The sequence below is a fragment of the Cottoperca gobio genome, chromosome 4 (assembly GCF_900634415.1).
Source record: "Cottoperca gobio chromosome 4, fCotGob3.1, whole genome shotgun sequence".
NCBI lineage: Eukaryota > Metazoa > Chordata > Actinopteri > Perciformes > Bovichtidae > Cottoperca > Cottoperca gobio.
The window spans coordinates 7,681,314-7,706,773 of NC_041358.1; the positions used below are offsets into that span (position 1 = coordinate 7,681,314).

General features: G+C 40.6%; 1 protein-coding gene across 4 annotated transcripts in view; it reads right to left on the reverse strand.

Annotated features, from left to right (window-relative positions):
• pik3r3b (phosphoinositide-3-kinase, regulatory subunit 3b (gamma)) overlaps nucleotides 1–16,746 on the reverse strand; it is a 202,995-nt gene extending 186,249 nt beyond the window's left edge. The window contains exons 1-2 of one of the 4 annotated variants that reach the window (XM_029430347.1): nucleotides 16,479–16,746; nucleotides 15,980–16,107 (exon numbers count right to left, since the gene is read on the reverse strand). Coding sequence is in view for 3 of the 4 variants with exons in the window: in XM_029430344.1 (XP_029286204.1) it covers nucleotides 14,921–15,272 (352 nt within the window). In the remaining variant the exon portion in view is untranslated. Of the gene's footprint in view, nucleotides 1–14,920; nucleotides 16,115–16,478 lie in introns of those variants that run through there. The other 3 variants (XM_029430346.1, XM_029430344.1, XM_029430345.1) reach the window with 3 other exon arrangements.
• Between the last annotated feature and the right edge of the window lie 8,714 nt (nucleotides 16,747–25,460).

Consider the following 25,460-nt stretch of genomic DNA (forward strand, 5'->3'; position numbering starts at 1 on the left):
AAGACTAAATGACATTGAGACAACAAGAGAGAGAATGATGGGGGGGTGGAGGGGTGTGTGTGTGTGTGTGTGTGTGTGTGTGTGTGTTTGTGTGTGTGTGGGGTTAGTTCAGGGTCAGTTTAACTCTACCCTGGAGTGCAGCAGCAGCAGCAGTGACTTTAAACCAAGTTAATAGGAATAAAAAGATGAGACCAGAACAAAGTCCGCAGGGACCCAGAGGGAACGAGAGGAGGAGAGAAAAGAGGAATGGCTAATGACCGGACCGTAAATATGTCTTTCATATGTGAGCTCTTTCATTAATAAAACATTAGGCTGTCTCTATAGAATGTTACTTTTCATCTATAATTATCCCTTTGCTTCCCACACTTTGTAGATCCAAGTCTTTCATTTCAGCAGAAATTACATCCCTCTGCTCTGCTGAAATCACCACTTTCCTCTCTACATGGGCATTGTGTTCAGGTGTTAGATGAGGAGCGAGGGGAAAGGAACAATGATCAGAATGATTAGAAATAGAAAGGTGGGAAGGTGAGATTGCGAATACAATTTAAGCACGGGGAGAGCGAGAGAAGGAGGGAGAGCACACATTTGTGCCTGCATTGCAAACAAAGACAGTAACTACAGGGCTCAGGCTTCACAGGCACAGTGAGAGCTGATTGCAGAGCGGAGAGCTGATGTTTTCCCCATAGATTATAGAACAAGAAGAAGATGAGTGTACAGCCAGTACAAGCCATTTTGTGAGGCTGTAATTCTCGCAGTGAAGACAATCAAATAGTAGAAGAGAAGTGGTTCACAGGTTGTTTTTGAGCCTTGGCAGTTGTGGTAAAGTAAACCTAAAAGAAATGGTGGTTTTGGTATTTAACCAGAATTTTGAGCTAATGATGGCGCTAGATGAATCGCCAAAGTCATCAGGATACATTGTGTAGAAACATGAATATCTGTACAAAATGTAGTGAAGATAAATTACATAATAGTCGAGATATTTCACTGAATAATTACAAATATTGACCTGCTGGACTAGAGATTTCAAACCTCTGAGGAATATTTGACACAATATTTTAACATGTTTTAAATGTTTCAAATAGAGCCTAATGCCAAGAACAATAGCTGGGAGGTACAATCTGACCATATATCAGACATTTGTTAGTTTTGTTTGTGTTTGTACATGAACCATATTTTAACAAGGATTTGGCAAATATGAATAATTAAATTAGGTAAACAGGCCCCCAAAACAAGTTTGTCCACTTAAACTGCATTGACTCACTTTAAAATGCTAGTAGAGATCCCAATGTTTCCAAAGATACCAAATATGTCTTTTTTTTTAAGTCATATTTTTGGGCTATTCATGCCTTTATGATAGAGAAGTGCAGATTGTGAAAGGGGGAGGGAGAGAGAGAGGGAACGACATACAGCAAATGGCCACAGGTCGGACTCGAACCAGTGGCCGCTGTGGCCAAGGACTCAGCCTTTGTATAAAAAAAGATTGTTCTTACCCTAAACATACTTAAAGGGAATACAAGTAAAGAAAATAGCCGTTTAATGCTTTCAGAAGGTATTAAGATATTGTTTGTGTTCTGTTCTGTCACACTACTTGCTGATTAATGCATTAATTAGTAGAATTAATGAGCATGTTAGCATAACTTGTTATGTTTAATAATTGATGGTGATTCTGTGACGACATCAGTTTGAGTGTGAACACAGCTGAGAGTCATTAAACTTCCATAAAGACATTACGTCTCCGTGTGACAGAGGGAATAATGACACCGAGCCAGTCAGTGGAGCGCGCGCACACACACACACACACACACACACACACACACACAGACACACAGACACACACACACACACACACACACACACACACACATCAGTGTAAAGCCATGCAGCGTGACCAGGAAAAGGCAAGGTAAGGAATTCAAAAAGGCCAACAGGAAAATGTTTCCACTCAAATCACAGACGTGGCAGGGACGAGGAACAATGGACGCAGAGCGAGAGAGGAAAAAAAGAAATCAGTCAGGAGGAGCAAAACGCTGACCTTCAAAACCAAACAAACAACAATGTGTAACAGAGCACCTTCCGCCATAAGGCATCAGTTGTGTCTATGCTTTGGTTTCCACACACACACACTGATTCGACTGACACAGCAGAACTGTCACAGGGAGCCTCCCACAACCTGCAGCAACTACAACTCAGATTCCCACGTTTCCCAAACCCTCTGAGAGTTTCTAACAAAAAGATAAATAAACAGTTGGCACACAAAGACAATGTGAACCTCAGGATTAATGGAATTGTGATGAAGTGACACACAAATTGAGTGTGAAAAGCAACTTGTGAGATGATATATGATGAAAATATTTTTTGGGAGAAGCTCAGTAGAGATGAATAATGGTTGCCATACATTTGTTTACATTTCAGAATAATTTCCCTAATTTTAGGTCTGTGGCACAGCTGTGTTTGTCAAAGCAAGAAGCCTAATAGCATTACACGTGGGATGTTAAGGCAAAAGGTATTAGTGATGCCAGTGTTCCATCAAGGTTTGCCAGTAAACCTGCACACAGTTAGGGCCCAGAACTGGATCTGCTCAATAGAATACAGCCATTAGCAGCCTAAGCCGGCCTGGCTGGCTGCTGCTCACTCTTAGCTCACATTGGTCCAGAGTCCAGGGAAAAACAGGAAAAATCCCATCATCATATTACAGAATCAATTCCTTAATTATTGTCTGTGTCCTATCCCATCTTCAGTCCTCCTAGCGTACCTTAACATAAGAAATCCTAACTAAAGCTGTACATTTGATTCTTCACTCAGCATACATCCTGTCATGCCTGTATCTATGGTTAACATGTACAGGTAGGCTACTCGAGACGGACAAGCCGTAAAATGAACATCTCTCACTCGTCAAAGGCCAGCAAGCTTGCTGTCATGGACAAAAAAAGACGAATGATCGTCTCGGCAGTCCATGTATCCTCATTAACACATGGTCCAGGGAAATTATTTCTATGTTAATTATGTATTTATGTTCATGTTGGTCCCCATCTTCATTGCCATGCAGAACTAACAACAGTGCAGCTGCCATTTTTGGCAGTTATTTTTGAATTTAGCACAGGGTTTATGCCGACCTAATTTAAGATTCCTAACTTGGGAAATCCCTAAATCAAGACAGTTCTGTAATAGCTAAGTTCCTATCCTAAGATAAAATAGAATATTTTCCTTAATGCGATTAAGAAACATGTTTCTGTAATATCAAAAATCCTAAATGTTATTGAGATAAAATAGATTTCAGACCCCAGGACACTGAGGCTGAATTCCAATGATGTGGGTGGGAAGCCAGTGGGATGACATCCTTGTAGTTACACAAGCGACTCCTACTGGTTGGAAAAAGTCAGCAAAAAAACAAAGTAGAACAATAAAAAGCAAGCAGTATGCTATAGCTGTTAGTAACAGTATGAATTAGATTGTAAACACATCCATCAGCTCAAAAGTGACACCAAACTGCCCACTATCATATTTCACTGTTTTAGTTTCATCTGTATGTCCCGACAGATCAAAGGGGGCAGAAATGCGCTTTAAGCCGGTGATTTGTCTTTGTGTCATTTCAGCCAGCAGGCTGTCCCCACCACACACACACACAAACACTGTGCAAACTCAGACCTGTGTGTTTAACCCCATGCGCCTTCACAAACACACGTGTGTGGGGTCACCATGTCAAAATGTGTCCTGTGTAGACAAACACACTTTCACTGTGCTTGAGTGTGTTTTCACGTATCGGGTGACCTGCTAGAAGGACTAGAAATGCTTTCATGTCACAGCGGAAGGCAGCAGGATATAAATGTTTGGAGGAAGATATAAACTGAAGCCTGAGGTGTGTGTGTGTGTGTGTAGTGTGTGTGTGTGTACTGCTGAAGTATCAGTCCATTTTCTGCCTGTTTTTTGAGGACCTGAGCAGATTTATTTCTGTGTGAAGATGAAAGCTGACAGGAAGGAGAAAACACCGTTTGACCTGTGGGCTCGATGTGGGCAGAACAGGACAAACTGCTGCACAAGACAAACACTGACCTCCTTTTCCTTCTGCACACAGCATCTCTTTTTCTTTCTAATGATGGACCAAAACTGCTTTCAGAGTCAGGATTTTGTATAAAATATTCTCCATCAGTGTGACTTGCCAGCAAATTTATCCCGTCGAACTTAGTATTCAAGATGCCTCGGAGGCGTAAAGTGATTCCATAATCCATAATCGCATATTCTACTGTGGAAGTAAATGTGTAAACATACAGTGATGCTGCAAAGATACTTGACCACAGCCTTTAGATAACATGTTAGTCAACTGTGACTACATTAGGGATGGGACGATCGCGGATCACGATAAAAAACAGATTAATTTGCTGTGGTCGGGTGAGGTGCCCGTTTACACGTCCAGGACGATTTTAATCTCCCAGACAAATGGGAGAAATTAGGGTTGAATATTATCAGTGTTTATTGAGCTTAATAAAACTACCATACTCTATACAACCAGCGAGTTGAAGAAGATTCATTTTGTTTATAGAAGGATATGTGGACATTTAATTTTTGGCCTATTTTAATACAATTCAAATTGTGCTTACAGGGAATTATTGTCAACAGACATTATGATCGGAGAGATTTAAGTATATCGGACTTTAACTATTTTTTTCCGTCTAGAAAACGGGTAATTACCTGATAACACAAACACTTATTGTGGTGAATTTCATTATCGGTATAAACATGAATATCCTCACCTGAGTGACTTGAAATGTAGAAAGAACAGACTCACACAGTGTTGATATTTTAAAGTATGTAGTATATGCAGCGGGACCGTATGATTTATAATTATGTTGTTTGATTGTTTTTCACTAAAAAGGATATTCACTAAAAAATATTGTTTCTTAACAGAATGTCTTAATAAAGTCATTCCAGTTTGTTTTAGTGCTATTTTAAGAGTTTTAAGCATATTTAGATGATTATCTGAACAATACTGTGAATCACAATCATTATGGCTAAGATGATCGTGACATGAAACTTCCATATCGTCCCATTCCTATTCTACATACAGTATCTGGAGCCTTTTCTTCTATTAATCATCAGAACGGCAGGCAGACAGAGTAGACGAGCCCACTTCGTGAAGACACCTCCATCTGAATTAAGTGGCATATTCTAAAAGAAAGAGAATATCATTTGAATGGAAAGATGAATTTAGCACGTTTTTTTTCTTGACCAGCAGTGACACATCGAGGTGCGAATGCACCCTACAGATGTTCTGCCTTTTCTGCAAATTAAATACCTCACTGAGACTTCATATGTTTGCACTTCAAGAGAAAGTAAATTTCAATAATATATTTATAAAAGGGCAGAAGTGTGTGTGTGTGTGTGTGTGTGTGTGTTGTGTCAGATTTAGCCTCTGTCCTGACACACTTCTGGTTTAACAGAGTATCTTTTCAACTCAAAAGCTCTCCAGTTGTAAAAACCCAATCCCAACTGGTTTCTGTGGCTCACACACACCCACCCCCACACTCTCTCTCTCTCTTTCTCTATCTCTCTCTCTCTCTCTCTCTCTCTCGCTCTCTCGCTCTCTACCAGTGGTGCCAAGCACTACAATGCTGGTCTCGTCAGCTCAAATACCAAAACAATGGCTCAATTGAGAATAGGGGTTTGGTTTATGGACGATGGATAGGGGAGTGTGTGTACCCATGTTAGGGCTAATCCCTCTAAATCTGCTGCTCTGTATGACTTTTACAGCCCAATTCATCACTACCCACACTTCCCCTTGTTGGCTAAAGCCCTCTGTTCAGCCCTCGACACATGATCACCAGTATCAGCTGCACTCACCACAAGGTGTAGCGCAGAGCACTTGCTTTGAAAAAAACCTTTTGCCACAGTGAATAAGACAGAACCAAGGCTAGGATACGTTAAGTGCACTGCAAAACAAACTGCTGGTGTTTGCTGTTAACTCTGCCAACAGTAACAAAAGATTGTACAAACTTGGTTAATCACCTGAAGCAAATGCTTCCCATCCGGCAGGCAGAAGGCAAACACTTACAGCTTCACACACCAGCAATTAGAGAAGAGAAAACAACGTTGGTATTAACGATATCTTAAAATCTATTTTTTGGATTACATGACATTTAAGGTATTTTCAAGTTTTCAACACAATGAATAAATGCAATTATATGTGTATATTTCTGGCATTCAGAGGATGAATCCTAATGTATCACATGACTTTAACAGTGTTTACATTATTTGGTACAAGAGGTTCTTCAACTTGCAGCCAACAAAGATAACTTTACTGTTTTCTGATTGTTTTACGGTTGATATTTAGGAATGCGGAGTAGGATTGTTGTGCATGATTGTTTCTCTCTCTGATTGCATTACTACTATTAACAGCTTCACCAATTAGCTTTTCAAATGACCAATGGACGAGAACTGTGGATAGGGAGAAAAACCTCCGCTAACAAACGGCTGCTTCAAAACCTCAGAAATCATTTTTAGTGGCGGCAGTAAAGTTGTTTGCCGAGTAAAACGATGGACTGAGTAAACTACAAAACAAGTAGACAAACATTTAATCAGAACAGTAATTGTCAGATGAATCAATAGTGAATCAATAGTGAACATAATTGTTAGTTCCAGCCAAAAGGGACTTTGTATTCAACAGTACGTACGCATGGCGGGTATTTTCCAAGTGTTTTTATACTGAGTACATTTAAATTGGGCTTCTTTTAGGACAACAACATGGTTTTTATTTTTCGAAATGTAGAGCTTTTTAACAGCTTTTCGACCTTTATGTTGGGAATTAAAATAGAAAGTTTTTTTGTTTTTTTTAGGCTTGTAATCTTCTATTAAATTCCTAGAGGGTTTACTGGAAAGAGCCATGTAAGCTGGTGGAAATTAACGAGTTTTGTTAGTTGAGTTTATAAACAGCTGTTGATTTTGGGAAAAGAGAGAAAAACTCAATTCAAAAACAACTCGAACAGCCAACTCAATAAATAATGTGTGAAGAAATCCAAAGAAGAAGATTACAGGTTAGTTGACAAAACGATCTCATCACGAGGTCCACTGAGCAGCTGTTAAAGAGCTTTCAATCTTATCACATGATCTTCATCAGCAGGTGTGATGGAATTGTAGATCTTCAACTTTCCATTTTCTCTATATGGATTAAAAAATTAGGTTCAAGATCATTTGAACATGTATGATTGCGTGACAACCTGGCAGACTCCATCTGCTGCTGCTGCTGATGATGATGATGATGATGATGATGATGATGATGATGATGATGATGATGATGATGATGATGATGATGATGATGATGATGATGATGATGATGATGATGATGATCATGGGATATAATCGAAGGCTCTGGAACAGCTGCTGAATGGACCTCGTGGTGGGAATGTTTTCTCAACTGAAAAAGTATAATATTTCAAATGAAAATTGTATTTGTATGTTGTATGTTGTAGTTTTGTTGCCACACAACTAAAAATCAATAAGTCCTGTTTTAGTTTTGCGGGTGTGAACGTGTTGTTGTGTGCTTATTATTTTACTGCTGACAAGTAAATCCTCCTCGGCTCAGAAGCCTCTTGGCTCAGCGTGGTGATTCCAAGGCCAATTAGGCAGCCAGTAAAATAAAAGCTTTATTGACAACAGCTCTCCCCGACGGCCCGCCTCACTGGGCCTCCTGCAGCTCTCCACACTGTGACCTGAACCTCTCACGTCTGTATTCCCAGAACTACATGCTGCAGTCTGGCTCTGCAGTTTAACCGACTGCACTCGCAGGTCACCGCCGTGCAGCATCAAATAATTAAAGTGCCCGCATCCTCGCTGTCTCCCAGGATCCTCTGCTCCTGTTTTATTCATTGCATGTTTATTTGTATCACCTTTCACTGAACGACTCCGCAGCTGAACCTTATTCATCAATTTAACACAGGCGCTGTGTGGATTTCCGTAATTGACATTCAAAACAGGGACGATAAATCTCACCTCCTGCACAAACAATAACACTTTAACAGATTAAACACATTAGCATGAGGGCTGGGGGGGGGGGGTTAGATTATTTTACTGTTGTAAAAACAAAGTATGGCTAAATAAAAAAAGTTAAATGCACGCCATGCACATTTTCCAACCTTTGCTTTAAATAAATCCAGGGGAAAAACCCTGTAGTGTAATTGGCATGCAGCTCTGCATCCTGCACCATGGAGGGAGGCCAACCAACAGCACTGCAATGCTTACTTTAAATCAGGAAGCAGGGCATCAATGTGTGTGTCTGTTACTGAGTCCCAAAAACCTTTCTTTGTCTTAAATCAAAGTAAAAATAATTAAACAGAATGAAATTATCTCAACCTGTCTCCAATTAAAAATCTATTTGTTTTCACAAATTTGTAGATTTTTGTAAATTTGTCATTTTTTTTAAAACCAGTGTTGTGATCAGACGTCAGCCACTGCATTAACATCAAGGAAAGTATGTAGGCAAGTGAGATTAGTAAGAGAGAAAACAGACTAAATGACTTATTCAGAAAGAGGACTGAAGGAGGGAATACAATCGAAGACAGACAAAGAGAGAAGCAGCCAAAGGATGTTCTGCCAATTCACAAATTCACATTTCCACATGGGTGACATGTCATCTCCTCAGAGAGAGAAAAAACACTAAAAAGCATGCGCGCACTAACACATAAGGATAAGGTCAAGATTCAGTTCCACAGTGACACTACATAGAGAACGGTGGAAACAAAAACAAAGTAATGTGGTGCCGGATCACATAGTAATATGGACGAGGTCAATGACAGCTCCAACACTAATTATTGAATGCCTCTTTACAATATGTCCTCCTTTCTCATATTCAGCCTTCAAGACTCATTTACTTAACACAAAAGAAAATCTGCCAGTGATTTGAGATAAATCCACTTGTGAGTGTCAGTATATTGAATCAAGTCAGAATAAAGGCGATGAAAATCCTTAAACATGTTGATTGTGTCAGATTTTTCAGTCATCTAGCAAACTTTGGCGTATACATGGCTGCCAGCTTTGGTTAGGAATTATTGGTGAAGAGTTGGACCAATTTGCCAGAGAATTAACTCCACTATAGAAGCAGCTGGACCAGCTGTGGACCAGTGAAACTTGGAGTTGAGGATATTCTGGCGTTCATTCGTTATGAGTCTGGTCTGTTGCATATGTTGATTCTAATTGTAATTACGTATATACTTATCATTATCAGTATTCATCAAAAATGTGTTCCGATTATTTACATTTAATTGAAAGTGGAATAGATAACATTTTCACTTTTACTTATCATTATGAAGTAAATGTTGATTGCATATTGTAATGGCGATATAATAAAACACCACCCGTGTCCCTCTAAGCTTTACAATACAATTCACAATCTCCCTTTCAAATCGAATGCCCCAGGTAGCGTAACAACGGGAGCAATGTTTCTTCTACATCATTCATAATATGTTTTACTTGTTATCTAAATCAGATAGTTCCTGATTTATATTCAAATTTTGTTTTATTAAAATATTAGACTACGTATCATATTGGCCCCAATACAGAAGTGAATTAAAAAGAATTATAGAGACTGCATGTTAAAAAAGTTAAAAAACACACTGCTGCTTTTTTTCCCCCCACAAACAAAATCGATGGAGGGAGAATTTACTAAAAGCTCAAGGGGGAAGAGAAAGAGAGAAAAAAGTTCACCGACAGAAAAACAACAAAGCTTCATTCCTTCCGCTTGTCTCACTTCATCTTCACACAGAGATGAAGACAATTGCCCTTCACATGGCTGACTTTCTTCAGAATAACCACACTTACGCCTCGGTGCCTCCTCTCTTCACTGTACAGCAATGCACACACACGCACACACACACTGAAGGCCATTAGAGTCTAAACAAAGAGCTACGAGTCGAGCTAAATATAAACCTACAAATGTGGCCAAGTTAGCTTGTTTGGCCGAGGCTGTGATCATCGTTCCCTTGAACTCATCGCACGGCAGCGAGCACAGAGCTGATCACAGACTGTGGACGCTAACACACTCCTGGGTGAACACACACACTTCCACACTCGCGGTTACACGGACACGCTGTGAGTCTGGCAATTACTGCTCTGTATGTTTTTCTGCCGTCCCTCCCGTCTCTCTCTCTCTCATTAGGTTTTATCTCCCAGTCATTATCCAGTGCAGCGACGTTTCATCACCTCCCTGATCACATTGATCGGCTGCCCCGCTCTGCACCGACGCTCCTCCGAAGACACGGAGACACTCAAAGCGCATGGTGCTCAATTAAAAACTGTAATTGCTATTGACAACCTCTTTTTGATGCGTGCACAATAGAGCAGGCCAATCTGGAGGTAATGATGTGTTCTTTGTCCAGCCTCATCTCGTATGACTCATATGTACATGTTATCAGTTTGTGGGTAAACGGAGCGAAATATGTAGAAAGTTTTAAGAAAATACTATTTTGTATACTTTTGGATTTAATTGTTTTTTAAAAGAAATGCTGTTTTAAACAGTGACTATTTTCAGTCATTTCTAATTTGCCGCTTTTTAGTCAGTTCTTCTTTGCTAGCCACACTTAATGTAACTCAACACTTCCTGTGCTAATGTTTCATGTTTAAAGCCTTCCAGTGGCTCAAATGCTATAATTCCTCCCTTTGCTGACACACTTGTGCAGGAAGTATTGACTTTCATGGACAGCAGCATAACAACGATAGAAAGAACGGCAAAGCGGTTAAAAGTGGATAACTATTATAGATAAAGTTCTGTTCAGGCCAGAGTGCATGTGCTTAGTCTTGTACTTCTATCTTTGTGATGGTCTTTTTAAGTTAAGATCTTCAGAGTAAAGACATTTTGTCCAGTCCTCATTTCTTCAAAAGGCTCTCTGAGGGTTTAGACTTGCTGTTGTGGCTTATACAAAGAACACTGATCTTCCTGCTCTGAATTCAGGTCTCTCAGTTCTTGTCGAACACTAAACCTCTCCGCGATGATGAAATGGAGGATGTTGTGTTACATTTGTTTAACTGGACCAAGCTCTTCTGATCAAAGCCTTTGCGCAGAAAGAACCAGTTATGTCTAGTCTTCTGCTTTACGCCTAATTGCATCGTTCATATACATAAAAGAGGAAGGGAGAGTAGCGAGCTACAGAGCTGAGTCTAAAGATAAAAGACACACGCTGCCTTATCACAGCAGAACAGTGCTCTGCATGCGATTAGCCAATTAGATTCAGCATGAGCCCTGATTACCTTTACATTTCTCCTATATACCTGTAGGTAGATAGTGATGAAGAGGCCATCGAGGATTCATTAGCTTACTGTCATAATTAATGTTGCATGGAGCTGGCAAACGGCTCCCCTCAGGGAAGGGTAAGGTGTTGGCAAATGTAGGAGGGTGTTCACAATCGCACAGTGTCAGATAGTGTTTCGCATTGATTAGTGCTATGAGCCTGTTAGAGCTATTAGGTATCACACCGGATTGAATCAGCGAGACTGCTGGGAGAGAAGTGAACTGTTCAGGACAACAAGTGGAAGAAGAGTTAAGGGAAGAGCGACAGGAGGAGAGGGAGAGGAATAAAGGATGTGGAGGTAAAGAAAGCATAAGGAAACAAGGGGAAAATGCTCTTCAAATTTGGGCAAGAACCACCAAGTTATTTTGTATCTCTGTCCGCTACTAAATAATTTAAATTTGCAGGTAAAATGACGTACATTCAGCACACGACATTGAGTTAATACCATGGGTTCACTGTTGAATTTCATTTGGAAGGAATCTCTAGCTGCCAAGGTTTGAGTTTAACTTTATAAATCAGGGTTCAAGCATTTCTCTGTGTGTTCTTATACTGTTGCTCGACAGATGTTAGCTAACGTGATCAGAGGTTCTATTGAGTTACATTATATTCAGTAAATAGTATTGGGCGAAGGTAAATTATAATGTTATCATGATGACAAAAATGTTGGTATTGTATTGTTGGTATTCAAATTTGGTATTGAGAATCGTGCAATTTCACTGGTATTGGTATTGACTACTACATTTCTGGTATTGTGACATCCCTAGTTTCTACACTAGTCAGAAAATGCAATGCACGTGCAGTTACTGTGACTGCCTGACTACTCAAATGTGCACAATGTCCGGAAATGGAACAAAGTTTGCAGTAAATATGCCATCAAACCAAAACTACGAGCTAGAAGAGGCTCAATAATATGTGGACACACATTGCACATAGTGCACCCTCAGCAGTGTTGTTAATAACAGAGTGCTGAAACAGGGCAGGGCGCGCCGGAGTGTCAGCAGTGAAGGAGGCTGCAGATCAGTTAGCGTTCCTCTGAGCAGGCCGCCCTGCTGCTAAACCACTACAGCTACATGTGATTTGTGACTGCAGGAATGTAGCATGTCAAGCCAACAGTGCGTCAGCCAATCAATTATTCAGGACAAATACAGCCTTGTGTGGCTGCGGGATGCTGGATGGATAGATAGATGGATGGATGGTGGAGAGGAGTGGGGGACGAGTGGCTTAGCTAACACAGCGAGAGACGTATAGAAATTAGATATTTACCCGAGCCCAGAGCGGTATGGATGTTATTTATGGAAGACCGACCAAACCCACTCCCATAAAACAGACAGGCAGCCAGACAATTAAAGAGAGCAGAGAGGCGGCAGTGGAAAGAGAGGAAAGAACATTGCTCTGCTTCTGACCTAATTAGCAAATGAAAAGCCATAAAAACAGCGGATCTGAACTCACTCTGCAGCAGACAGCCAGGGCTAAAGCAGAGCTAACCACCCCAACCCTGTAAAAATGCTAATCAAAGCCTGCAGCGTTCAGAATAGCTTTGTAAATGGGAAAGCCTGTTTCCCAATGATTTTTACATTTTGAGCTTCGAGATTCCACCAAAGTAGTCCACATACACAGGGAAGAGAGCTACTTGAGCACAATGGGAGTCAATAGTGAGCCACAACATGTGTGAATGGTTCTGCAGACTCAATAGGAAATACGGTCATGCATCAGTTTATGGAGTACAGGGGGAAAGGTATATCTTCCTCATCAAGCCCCAGGAGTCCAAGCACACCTAATGGTTACTGTTCCATAATAGTTCTAACTTTGGCTAAAGTTATTCTGCTTTATTAAAACTGTTTTGGCCATCATTTGTATTATAAAGTCAATTGAAGTAATTGCTGAGCGATGGAACACAGCAGCATTCGCAGTCAGAGGTCAAGAAACCAGAAAGGTAGTAATCAAGCAAGGGCTGCAACTAACGATTATTTTATCCATTAATATTCTTTTTTTTCTTTTTCCCGATTCAGCGATAAAAATGGTGAGAAAGTAGTGAAATAGTAGTTTCTTACAACACAAGATAATGTTTTGAAATAGCTTGATTTATCTGAGCAACAATCCAAAAACCCAAAGATACACGATGATACATATAAAAGCAGCAAATCCTCACCGTTTAAAAGCTTGAAAAGATTGTTTGAACATCAAAATAGTTATTTATTTTTCTGTCGATTTGTTTCAGATCTGAATCAATCTCGCAATCCAATCGTGAATAGCAATGGGTAATGGTCTGTTACGAACACTTTTAAAACAATGTCATTATAGATACCATGAACAAAGTTACACCTGCCGAAGTTTAAATAAATGTAAATAATCCTTGAAGGCCAAAGTCCCGAAGTGAATCTTAAAGGGAAATCCTCAGCAAGGACACACTGGCAGTTTTGTCTGAATCTGGAACTGAAATATTTTGCAATATGAACTCTTTTTTCCAAACCTGGCAGTGGACTTTCTTAGAAGTCTAACACCCATGGCCTTAACCCAGTGAGAGGGAGTACCTAGGCCCACCGGGTTTTATGCAGGGCTGGTATTTGTCTGCACTGGAGGATCAGCTCAACAACAGGCATAGAAGAGGCAGAGATTTCCAAGGCAAATATCTCAAAACTCAAAATAATAATAATAATAATAATAATAATAATAATAATAATAATAATAATAATAATACATTTAATTTATATAGCGCTTTTCTAGAACTCAACGTCGCTTAGGATAAAACCTGAGAGAGATTAAGACTACACTCAAAAACTGAATAATTATTGTATTCATTCTGGGAATAAAAGTACTTTATGTTGTAATGTTTTAGGGTAAATGCACAACATACTCAAAGCACAGTTAGCAATAGCAACTGGAGCCCCTTACGAAAAATGGATTTGCAAGCACTGCTTTCACAAAGATTACAATTAGTGGCAAATTGACGTTTCCTTCAGGGTTCATGGATGCTAATGCATGTGTAACAAGTATGGTGTTTGTTTTGATCAGTGTAATGTGTCAAAATTAACAGGAGAAATTGATCTCATGTTGCTGAAATCAGCCTCAGGACAGCGGTAAAGGCCCACAAGGCAACCTCCTCGGGCCTCGCACTTTTCTGGACCACCACGCAACCAAAGTTTAGACGTCAGTGTGAAGGGTATGTAAATGTATAAAGGTGATCGAGATGAAGCGGGGGTCCCCCAAAGCAAAATCCCACCGTGGGTCCTAGAAACCCTAAAGCCGACCCTGATAGGCCCACACACAACCACAGACAGAGTGTACAGTAAGAACTGACCTGCTGACTTTTAAGCTGAACTTTTAATTTCAAACTGTTTGTACATCTTCAACTTGCACTCGGACAAATCAGGCAAGCTAACGACGCCAACATGCTTGATAGCAACTGAACCAGAAACTCGATACCAATACCATACTCTCACACGGGTACTAGACCTTTATCGAAGTCCAGCATCAGCTTTTACAGTGAAAACTTACAAAATGTTATGTTTTTGTTCCGATAATGTGAATTTCATAAAAAAAAACACGGTCCTGTTGATTACAATCCATCTGATATGTCAGCATAACGATCCAACAGAGAACCCAAACATCCTCATGATATGTTCGACTGTGTCCGTATGGGCAGCACTCACCTGAAGCAGCAGCTGCTCCAGGAGGCTGAGCCCCCACATCGGTGTGTGACCCCCCGGGGATCTGTGGTACAGGCCTGGGCCAAGATTTAGGTGCAGGAGGGCCGATCCTCACAACCCCAACGTACTCCACAAATGTCCCTGGGAAGTCTCCCTTGTCCTTGGTCCTGTCATTAGTGCCGTGCAGCCAGCCTTTGGGGCTCCGCTCGTCCCCATCCTGGTAGTTCCGCCCTGGCACCGCCATCAGCGAGGCCTTTTGGACGGTGAGCAGGTCGCCTGACTGAAGGCTGATGTCATCACCACGCTCTCGCTTGTACTCAAAGAGCGCCCGGTACTGGAAACTGTCAGATGCCATGAAAACAGGAGTTCATAGGACAGTTTCTAAAGCCAAAAATATAGATGTTGCCTGAGAGTTGCTGCGTTAACAGTGAAATCAACGCCTTGGAAAAATACCAAACAAAAACGCTGTTATTTAAAAATCCCTGAGGTGAACTGGATCTCAACCTGTGCAACCTGTAATGGCGCCTGCGATTTGCTGTGTTGTGCTGACTTGGATGACAAGGTGGAAATGATAAAAATCTGATCCCTGAGGTGAAATTTGACTCTTTTTTTAGTCCTACAACAGCATGGCGAGCAGGTCCAACCTTCTTAATCCAAAAATGTAGGTCCTCCAAGTGTAGCGAAGCTGAATTGAACAGTTGGCCTTCCTTTAATGCTGTAGATTTGGTTGAATATCCATGCAGTTCTTTAAAAATCCACCGTATGAATCCGCCCGTCAGTCACAGCACTCCAGTCTGAGGCCTACAAATGTGCAGACAGACTAACCAGCCACCATACTGTGCATGTGATGGGAAGAGAAAAGGTGGAGGGGGAACAAGGTGGTCTGAAAACTGGAGGGTGGCACAGTTTTCTAGGACGGGGCGACCTCCAGACGATGCCCCAAAGCTTCTGCAGGTTCTCCAGATGTTAATGAGAACGTGTACTGAACCTACACTGAGTCTGCTGTCAGATCAGACACCCACACACTTATACACACTCACACACACATACATACATGCACACCTGAGGAAATGGACTGCAGTGCAGAATTTGGCTTCTTATCCTGAGCGTCCTTGTGTGCACTCTTCTGTATGAAATCCTGCTGCTTCGCCTTTCTTGTCTGCGCAGCCTCCAGAAGCAGACACACGCTCCTGCAAACTTAAAATTAAGTTAGACGGTTAACATCACACACTTGTATGCAACTTTTGGGATTTAAATGCAAGAAAACATTCATATAAGTCAGGCTTGAAAGTCTTTTTGAATGTCAAAGATACATTTAATGGAGAGCATGATCAAAACTTCAGCACAAGTAAATAAAAATGAGGAAAATGTAAGAATATTATAATGAAAATGCAGTGCAAACATCCCACACCAGTCTGATTAGCAGGCTGACAGAAAGCTATCACTTACAACAAGCGTGACTAGGCGAATATGAACTTCAGACAGACAGCGTGCCCGACTAAACTCGCCCTGCGCCAGTCTGCCCTACAGTCTGCTGCCCACAAACACACCGCAAACTCACCGCTCAAACTGCACCGACGAGCCCTCGTCCTCCACCGACGCATCGGCGCGCGAACTGTCCGCTTCGACACTGAACCCAGCAGGGCGAGCCCAGACATCCGTGAAGCCCGTCAGGATAAATGGATCGCGTGGCTGGTCCAGCAGACAGGCAGCCTGCTCGGTGCTGTAGTGAGCGGCAGTGCTGATGTCAGTAAACCCCTCCTTCCCTCCACCCCCCTCGTGCTGTCTGCAAATTATGCCAGCAGCCAGCGGCGGAGACGGGACGGGTCGGCGTGTCGCAGTTGCAGCAAAAAACACCGCGTGACCCGGTTATGATGCTCTTAAAGTTGCTGCCGTATTTGTGATATTTTAATTTGAGTTGGTGTTATTGTACAGGCACGAGGATAATAAGTATTGGATGTTCAGCAGCTGCAGAGAGGTGATGAATGATGTAACAAGTCTGTGACCTGGAAAATAGTCGCTGCATGTATCACGAGGGTCGCAATTTAGAGAAAAATAAACACATTATTTAAATTTGAATATGGGATGATAGGATGATATTTAAGAGGCGGGTGATGGGAGAGCAGTGCAGACTTTGATGTTGTAGTGCGCACATGACGCAGCAGCAGACAGCGCCAGACTGCTGTGTCATCAGGTGCGCAGGTTTGGAGCTGCAGAGAACATTTCGGGACACAGTGTACTGAGCAGGAAGGAGGGCTGCAAGCCTTACCTTTCTACTGTCTTTGTAAGGCTGAGTGGCAAATGGGAATTTGATTCGGAAAATATAATAACTGTATGACGGGTTTTTTTCTCTCAAAAAAGCAACACAATAAGGGTTGGGATAGGTTTTAAGTGGTATCCAATTTGTCAAAATTATTTGCTATAAATCTATATGCCAAAATGAAAGTATCTTATCATATACAGTATACATATATATATATATATAAAACCTATTTTATTTTTGTTGTATGTCAGTAGCCTACTCGTTGTGACAAAATTCTATTTTAAAACATGTTTAAAAAAAATACAGTGTATTTTAGGTCTCACGGTGACATAAAGGGTGCAAGCATGCCACGTAGACAACCCGACTTGAGTCTGACTGGGAACGAAATAGTTCAGAAAATTGCAAAAAAAATAAACAAACATGTAAGGCCAAATCAAAATTAAATAATTTTTAGACTAAAGGTAAAATGACAGGCGTAGAAAAGAGACAAGAAGAGCAAAATCATATAAAATACACACATTTAAACCAAATAAGATGAAATCAGATAAGAGTGAAGGCATTAAAAAACAATAAAACAAGAGCTATCACAAATTAAAGATTTCTTTAAATATAAAAAAATGTAAAATACATATTTATTCTCATACCTGTATCAGGTATCAAATTGTTGCAGTGGTGAACAAGATGCAAATGGATCATTATCCAAATACTGATGGTGTGCAGATAGGAAAACAACAATGTTGTCCGCCTCCCTCTCTTCAAGATATTTCTAATCAAAGGGACAGTTCACACCAAAATCCAAAAATACATATTTCTAGTATAGTATGTATTTATCAACATAGGTGTGAATTTGGTGTGAATTGCTGATTGTTGGAGATATCATCCGTAGAGATGTCTGCCTTCTCACCAATATAATGGAACTAGATGGCGCTCGGCTCGTGGTGCTCAAAGCGCCAAAAATGACATTACATTATATTACATTACATTACATCACAGTTCATTTAGCTGACACTTTTGTCCAAAGCGACTTACAATAAGTGCAAACAATCATGAGGATACAACTCCGAACAGCAAGAATCTTGCAAGTAAATCAAATAGGTATAGTCATATAAGTGCAGAACAATAGCTTATTTGAAGCTATTGTTCTGCACTTATATGAAACAAATGTAAGTGTAATTTACAGAAACAATAGAATAAAAATTCAACAATTAGCTTTAAATAAGCCAAACCAATGTAAGTGCTACATACAAAAAACAGAAATTGTTTGTTTTTTTCCCTTTTTTTTCTTTTTTTCATTTGCCGAGGTGCAGTCGAAACAGGTGAGGTGCGAAGACTGTCTGTTGTTCTCATATCAATGGGGAGGTCGTTCCACCATTTAGGAGCCAGGATAGCAAACAGGTGGGTTTTGTTTGAGGGGAATCTGGGTCCCACTCGTAGTGAGGGACTCAAAATACATTTGAAAACCTCAACAGCAAAGACTCTTTCCAGAGATCATGACCCAGTTATTCACGATAATCCACAGACTTGTTGTTAGCAGTTCCATGTAGGAAGTATTTCTACCGAACTACTGTCGCCAACTGTACTGCTGTGCCGAAGGAAGCGTGCATCATGGAGGCTCGTGCTCACTCGCTGCCAGGTGTAATTCTATAGAAAGTAAATAGTTCCTACATGAAACTGCTCACAACAAGGTCCGTGGATTATCTTGAGGAACCGGGTCATGATTTCTGGAAAAGAGTTTTTCAAATGAATTGTTTTTGTGCTTTGAGCACCACAAGCCGAGCGCCATTTAGTTCCATTATATTGGAGAGACGGCAGACATTTCTATGGCCAATAACTCCAACACTGGACAGCTCACACAAAAACAATATAGATTGATTAATAGCTCTTCAATTCAGAGGAAAAACATGTATTTTTGATTTTGGGGTGAACTGTCCCTTTGATTTAAAGAGGTGATCGGTGAGGTGATCTGACCAAAGCTCAGCCAACTTTATTGATGATGATGAGATATTCTGAGCTTTCATAACTGCACACCATCAGTATTTGGAAAACATTTTTTTTGGTTTTGTTCACATTGGAATAACCTGCTTGGTGCCCCGAGGCAAGGATGCAACTGTTTCCGCTCCTCCCCCTCTTTGCGTATTGTGGATACATGGCCCCAATTCAGGAATATGCAACATTTAAGGACAACATTTAAATTAAATTAATTCAAATCAAATCAAATGTATTTATATAGCCCACTATCACAAATTATACATTTGTCTCAGTGTGCTTTACAGACTGTACAGCATGCAACACCCTCTTTCCACCGCACAAGGAAAAACTCCCTAAAAGAAACCCCACAATTAAAGGAGGAATTATGGAAGAAACCTCAGGGAGAGCAACTGAGGAGGGATCCCTCTCCCAGGACGGACAGACGTGCAATAGATGTCGTGTGTACAGGATAATCAACATAGTACAAATACAACATCCATTTGACAGAAATGATGTCGTGATCGAAAAAGAAAGGATGAATCCAAATATTCAACACAGGCCTCAAAGTCAGGTAATAAAACAGCACAGGTGTGTTGATACTGGGCTTTAGTAGAACATATCCAGGTGCATAAATAGTTACAATAATCAATTACTACAAACCCAGAGATATAGGGCTTTTGAGTGGCTGTCATTTTTTTTGATAAAGCACAACATCTTTACATAGTCAACATATTTGTAATATAATCTTTTTTTAAGAGCGGGCTGGTTTTGAGTTCCTTTTTATTTGACCCGTGTGTTTTGAGAAAGACACGAAAACAAATAGAGATGCTATTTTCATCTCATACTTTTTCAAGCGAGGCTCGCATGATTATACTCTCTTGACGTTATTAAGAATGTGAACATCCCCGGAATGAAAATAAATGTATTATATCCACAGCATAATATTATCGAGCAACTGTGCATGAAAAGACAAAAGCAAAACCCTGTGAGGATTAATCTGAAGCGTGCCTGAGGTCTGTATATACATGCCGATATTCAGAAAGCATAAGAGAGATATTTCATGGATAATTGAGATACTCAAACAGAAGTACTCTTAAAGTCCTGTAGTTGAGGACGACATAACGTTTGTGAATACAGCCCCAGAAATACAGCTATCACTGTCATTTCAGCCATTTGTATAAGACGTCCTCCAGCCCCAACTTGTCAGTTGTGATTTTGAAGAATCTCGATGCAAAATGTGTCCATCTGGTTTACAGGCGTCCAACTCCAAAATGCTTGTCATGACAGCATCGTCCACTCCTCATGCTCTCTGTTCTTACAATTAAATCATCTCTCTCTGTTATGGGACATTTAGCCTAACTAGCTGCCATGTATGCAAATGTGGAGCGACAGAAATCAATAAAGCAGTCGCTGAGAAATAGAGAAGATGTAATCGGCGTTTAGTCATGCTTGTTCCTCAGTGTCAGACAAGGATGATTGTCGCCTTTGTGGCTTTTGGGCTCACGTCTTCCTCTTTGTCTCTCACAGCCACCGGCCAATCACACGCAAGACGATCTTTATGAGCACAAAGTGTCACTTCCCAGAGAAGATGAAGGCTAGTTGTACCACATTAAAGGTGTTGGGTTATACAGGCATCATCTTCCTCTATCACATTGGAAATGTGCTACTACTCACCCATGCAAATAGTCTGTGCTTGTAGTATAGTCTGTGTAGATACAGCGGTGTTCCCATGGAAGCATGAGCGAATGATTGCTGGAGGCTGTCAGGACGGAGTATACGTCATAGCAGACTGATCAGTGTTCCTCCACACACATGGTGCACTATTGCATTAATGTTGTACAACAAGACTTTGGAAAAGCCTCTTTATTACCTGAGAAGGTGTAGGATAGGGTAGCATACTAGAAACTGTGAATTCTCAAGAAAATATACCTAGTTTTCTTGGAAAAGATACCAATGCGAAAACAGGGTATTTAATATTTGTGTGCGTCTGTGTAAGGCACACTGAAAACTATCTCATCTCTATCTCGTTTTAAAGTGTGTTTTCATCAACTTATCTTTATGCACATTTTCTATTTGCACATAAATAAATAATAAGCTAAAATGATGGAAATTTGAAAAATAAGAAATCCAAATAGTGCATATGAGGCAGAAAGGTTTTGCTGAGTCCAACACTGCAATGTCTACATGCAAACCTTTCATCATTGGTTGCATATTGTATATATGACTTGTGTGTAGTTCAATGAAATACTGAGGTAAAACTATTCAGTATTTCACAAGAAAAATATCAGAGAACAGTCTGAAAGATGAACACAATTTCTTTTCACAAAGTCCAGCATTTGATTACCAGGCGAAAAAGCTAAAAAGAACAATCTTTTAGAATAAAATTCTAAATGCATTTCCTGCTTCCCTTTGAGCTCTACAAATCACTCAAGCAGTGTGCCGCCATTTTGTCCTGTACAATTTTACTGTACCACATTACAAAACAGAAGTATCACACTCTAATTCATATTAATTTATTACTTTGAAACCAGGGATGTAAAGGTGCACAGAAGTCACGGTCCGGGTCATACCCTGGTTTAGGAGGCACTGTTCAGTGAAAGTACGATACAGCGGAAAAACCCAAATGCATGAGGACACATTTCTTTTAATTTATTTTGAGCAGACAGGAGAGCAAATGTCAAAAGAAGACCAAAGCTTCTCTTGCTGTGGACTGAGATAACATTTGGCAGCTATTTTCATTTTGAAAATAAGGAATATTTCAAACACTTATGTACTACACTGTATAAACACTGAACAAACATTTACCCAAAAGGCAACAGGACCACAACAGGCTATAAAACTGAAAAACATTTTGTATGCTATGAAATTGAAAATGTGTCTGTGAACTCATCATTCTACACACCATGTATTTTGTGACGGTTCGGTAAGAACAGCCGAACCGTACAGCTCTGCTTGAAAAATAATTGGCTTGATGAAAGGTTACTGTGAATTTTACTCTGCTCCATCTCCCCTCCTTCCTCAGCCTCTCTCAAGGTTATAATGAAGAACACATCTGCTTTGTTAGGCCTCTCACCGTAATTGGCTTGGTTTAAAACTAAAGCACATCTGCTGCGGTATCAAACTATAATTGCCATGGCAACTCTGGACAGAGTTCACTCACTCTGTGTGTGTGTGTGTGTGTGTGTGTGTGTGTGTGTGTGTGTGTGACAGCCACACATTTGAGTGGCCTTTGCAGCCTAGCCGTGAACCTTGGTTTGATCCCGTCTGCATGTGGAAGCGTGTTCTCATGCGAGTGCATGTCGCGACCTCACCATGGCCATCGTTTGGCAGCTATAACGAGATGCCTTCACAGACGCATCAATGCCCTTCGGATACACACACACGCACACACGCACACACACACACACACACACACACACACACACACACACACACACACAAACACTCACCTCATTTATACAACCTTTCTCCATGCTGTGTGTTATGATGTGCTCCAGTGAGTAGCAGGGGTCAAGAGCTCATTGGTGGCCCAGGAGCGTTTCCTGCATCATGAGCTTGCACGGCACGTTGCTCCTCTGCCATGCCCGGAGAAACCTGCCAGATAAAACCTTGTTATGTTGTCAATATATTTACTGCCTTTGCAGAGAGTTGGAGGAAGTAGCAGGGAGGATGTAATAATATGGTAACACCTGGTTTAGTGACAGACCTCAGGCCAAGTTTGGTCAGAATATGAGACGAGCGGCACGAGGATTACAGAGTTTAATCCGTGGGATTGTGGGTACATTTATTCCAAGGTCATGAGTCTCCACCTATTTACTTACAGACACACAGAGACAGGTTTTTTACACTCTGCACACATCATTGAAGGATAATCATAATCATAATTATTACAACAGGAACATTATTTGTTTAGTTTTTTGTTATTAGAACACTGTACTCATCAAGGTAATCGTGGAGTCCCTCAGGGTAAGAAACAGCAGCATCCACATACACCAACCTACTGGCCAAAAAAACTCACAAGAGCATCAAATGTGGATTAATCCATCGCTGAATATAGTCCCCAAAGAAATACAAAATGTACTCCTATTTGTTCGATAAACACTGCAGTGACCAGCTGTAATAAATTACTGAAACTTATTAAAAAATGAAACTACAGTATATATTTCTGCAGGTTGTTCTCATTCACTGTTCGTAGCTTTCCCTACAAAAAGTAAAGCGCTGTAATTTGTGTATATCCATCATCAATTCATTCAATTGTGAACCAGGAAGTATAGAGAGCCACAATGTCGCCACAATTTGTCACGTTATTTCGGTACTTAAGTAACGCCACTTCCGTAACGCCACTTCCGTAACGCCACTTCCGTAACGCCACTTCCGTAACGCCACTTCCGTACTTATTTCAACCCAAACCCCGATCATTTCCTAAAACAAGTAATGCTGTTGCCTAAACCTAACCAAGTGGTATCCTTTGAAGACGGAAGTTTACTTTGAAAAGACTCTGTGCATACACGTGTTGCTTGTCATTCGTATGATAACGCACAAAAAATAATGTCTGGTGATACGATGATTCCTGAGCCGTTAGATGTATGTCTTCAGTAGGAACCAATGGTCTTGAGAGCCACAGACTTATTTCTTAAAAGAGCAATTTTTTTTGAGTGGCATATAAAATCACTCCAATAACTGTCAAAATCGATTAAAAAAACAAAAAAGAAAAGACCCACCTGAAAGGTTTTACATGAGTAAATATAATCAATTTGATATTTTTAATCATGTTAACTGCAAATTATATTACATTTTGGCACAACACTGAACTTTACTAGAAACCTTTATGGAATAACCTGAGGGTTTTATATAAAACTGGAGGAACAAAAACAGACATCTGCTCAAAATCTGGACTCCTGTGAGCAGCAACGTCGGCATGCAAACCCTGCTCTTAATGTGATTTATGTCTATGACATTAGACTGGCAGGCAAATGTCTCTTCATATTATCGCTGCTTCTAGGTGATCCACTTACACAACATGATTGAAGTATCTGGAAGCACAGGATGTATAGGTCCACTGTTGTGCAAAAACTTCACAAATCCTCAAACTTGGGGAAAATGGATTTTCCCCACGTATGGATATACATGTTTGATATTTCATTTAAATATGCAGCAGTTTGGCTCTGTTCCCAGAGGCGTGATGTGTTCGCTACACCTGGTCGACGACGCTGGATCTCAATTTTGAAGGAAAAGCAGCCGCCTCTGGAGAACATCAACAATCTGAGGAGCGTTCAAGTGGAAACATGAGTGACAAGTGCCGCTTGAAATTGGCACAGGTTCACAATTCCTCCCCGCTCATCAAATGCCAAACAGCAGCGTGAAGGACTCATGCAGAGTGTGATCCACTTCTGATTCACCACAGAGAGGGAAAACGGGAGAGCAGAATGTGGACGAGAGGAGAGGAGAACATATGGAGCTGGAAGAAGGTGATGAGAGGGCGGAGAGGATAAGAGAGAGAGGAGGGAGAGAGAGAGAGAGAGAGAGAGAGAGAGAGAGAGAGAGAGAGAGCTTTTCTTTTCTTCTCTAAACTTGATTTTACTTGACTTGATTGATTTTTTTCAGAAGAAGGTAGTGAAATCTCAGTGTCAGCACTTCATGCACCATCGTCAGGCATTAAACCTACAATATGAAACAACATCTTTGTACCACAAGCTGCACAAAACGTGAAAAAGGAGTTGGACACCTTTCCAAAACTGTTTTATTAATAAGCTTAGATAGAGTATCACTTCCTAATACAAAATGTATCAGACGGATACCCAACGAATGCATTTACATATACAAAGATTTGGCGTATACAAAATATCGGCAATACGCTGGTGTACGTTGATATAAGGGAAGGCATAAGTAGTATTCGTTAAGAGCATGCGGTGTTACACTGGGGTGCGTTGTTGAACGCTGATGTTTTGAGCATATTCAAAATTACCGGACATACCCAACGTGTGCTTTATTTTATTTTATTATTTTTATTTATTTATTTATTTATAACCTTTATTTTACCAGGATAGGTCTCATTGATATTAAAAATCTCTTTTTCAAGAGAGTCATGGCCAAGATAGGCAGCAGCACAGTTACAGACAAAAAACAATCACAATCACAACACAAGCACAATCACAACATTAATTAAAACATTTACAGACACAGCGGTCTGCTTCAATGTCTTTAAGAATCTCTTTAAGTCTGTTCAGAGAGACCAGCTCTCTGAGTTTCAGCTCATTCTGCAGCTGGTTGCAAGCAGCCGGAGCAGCGTAACTAAAAGCCCTTTTCCCAAGT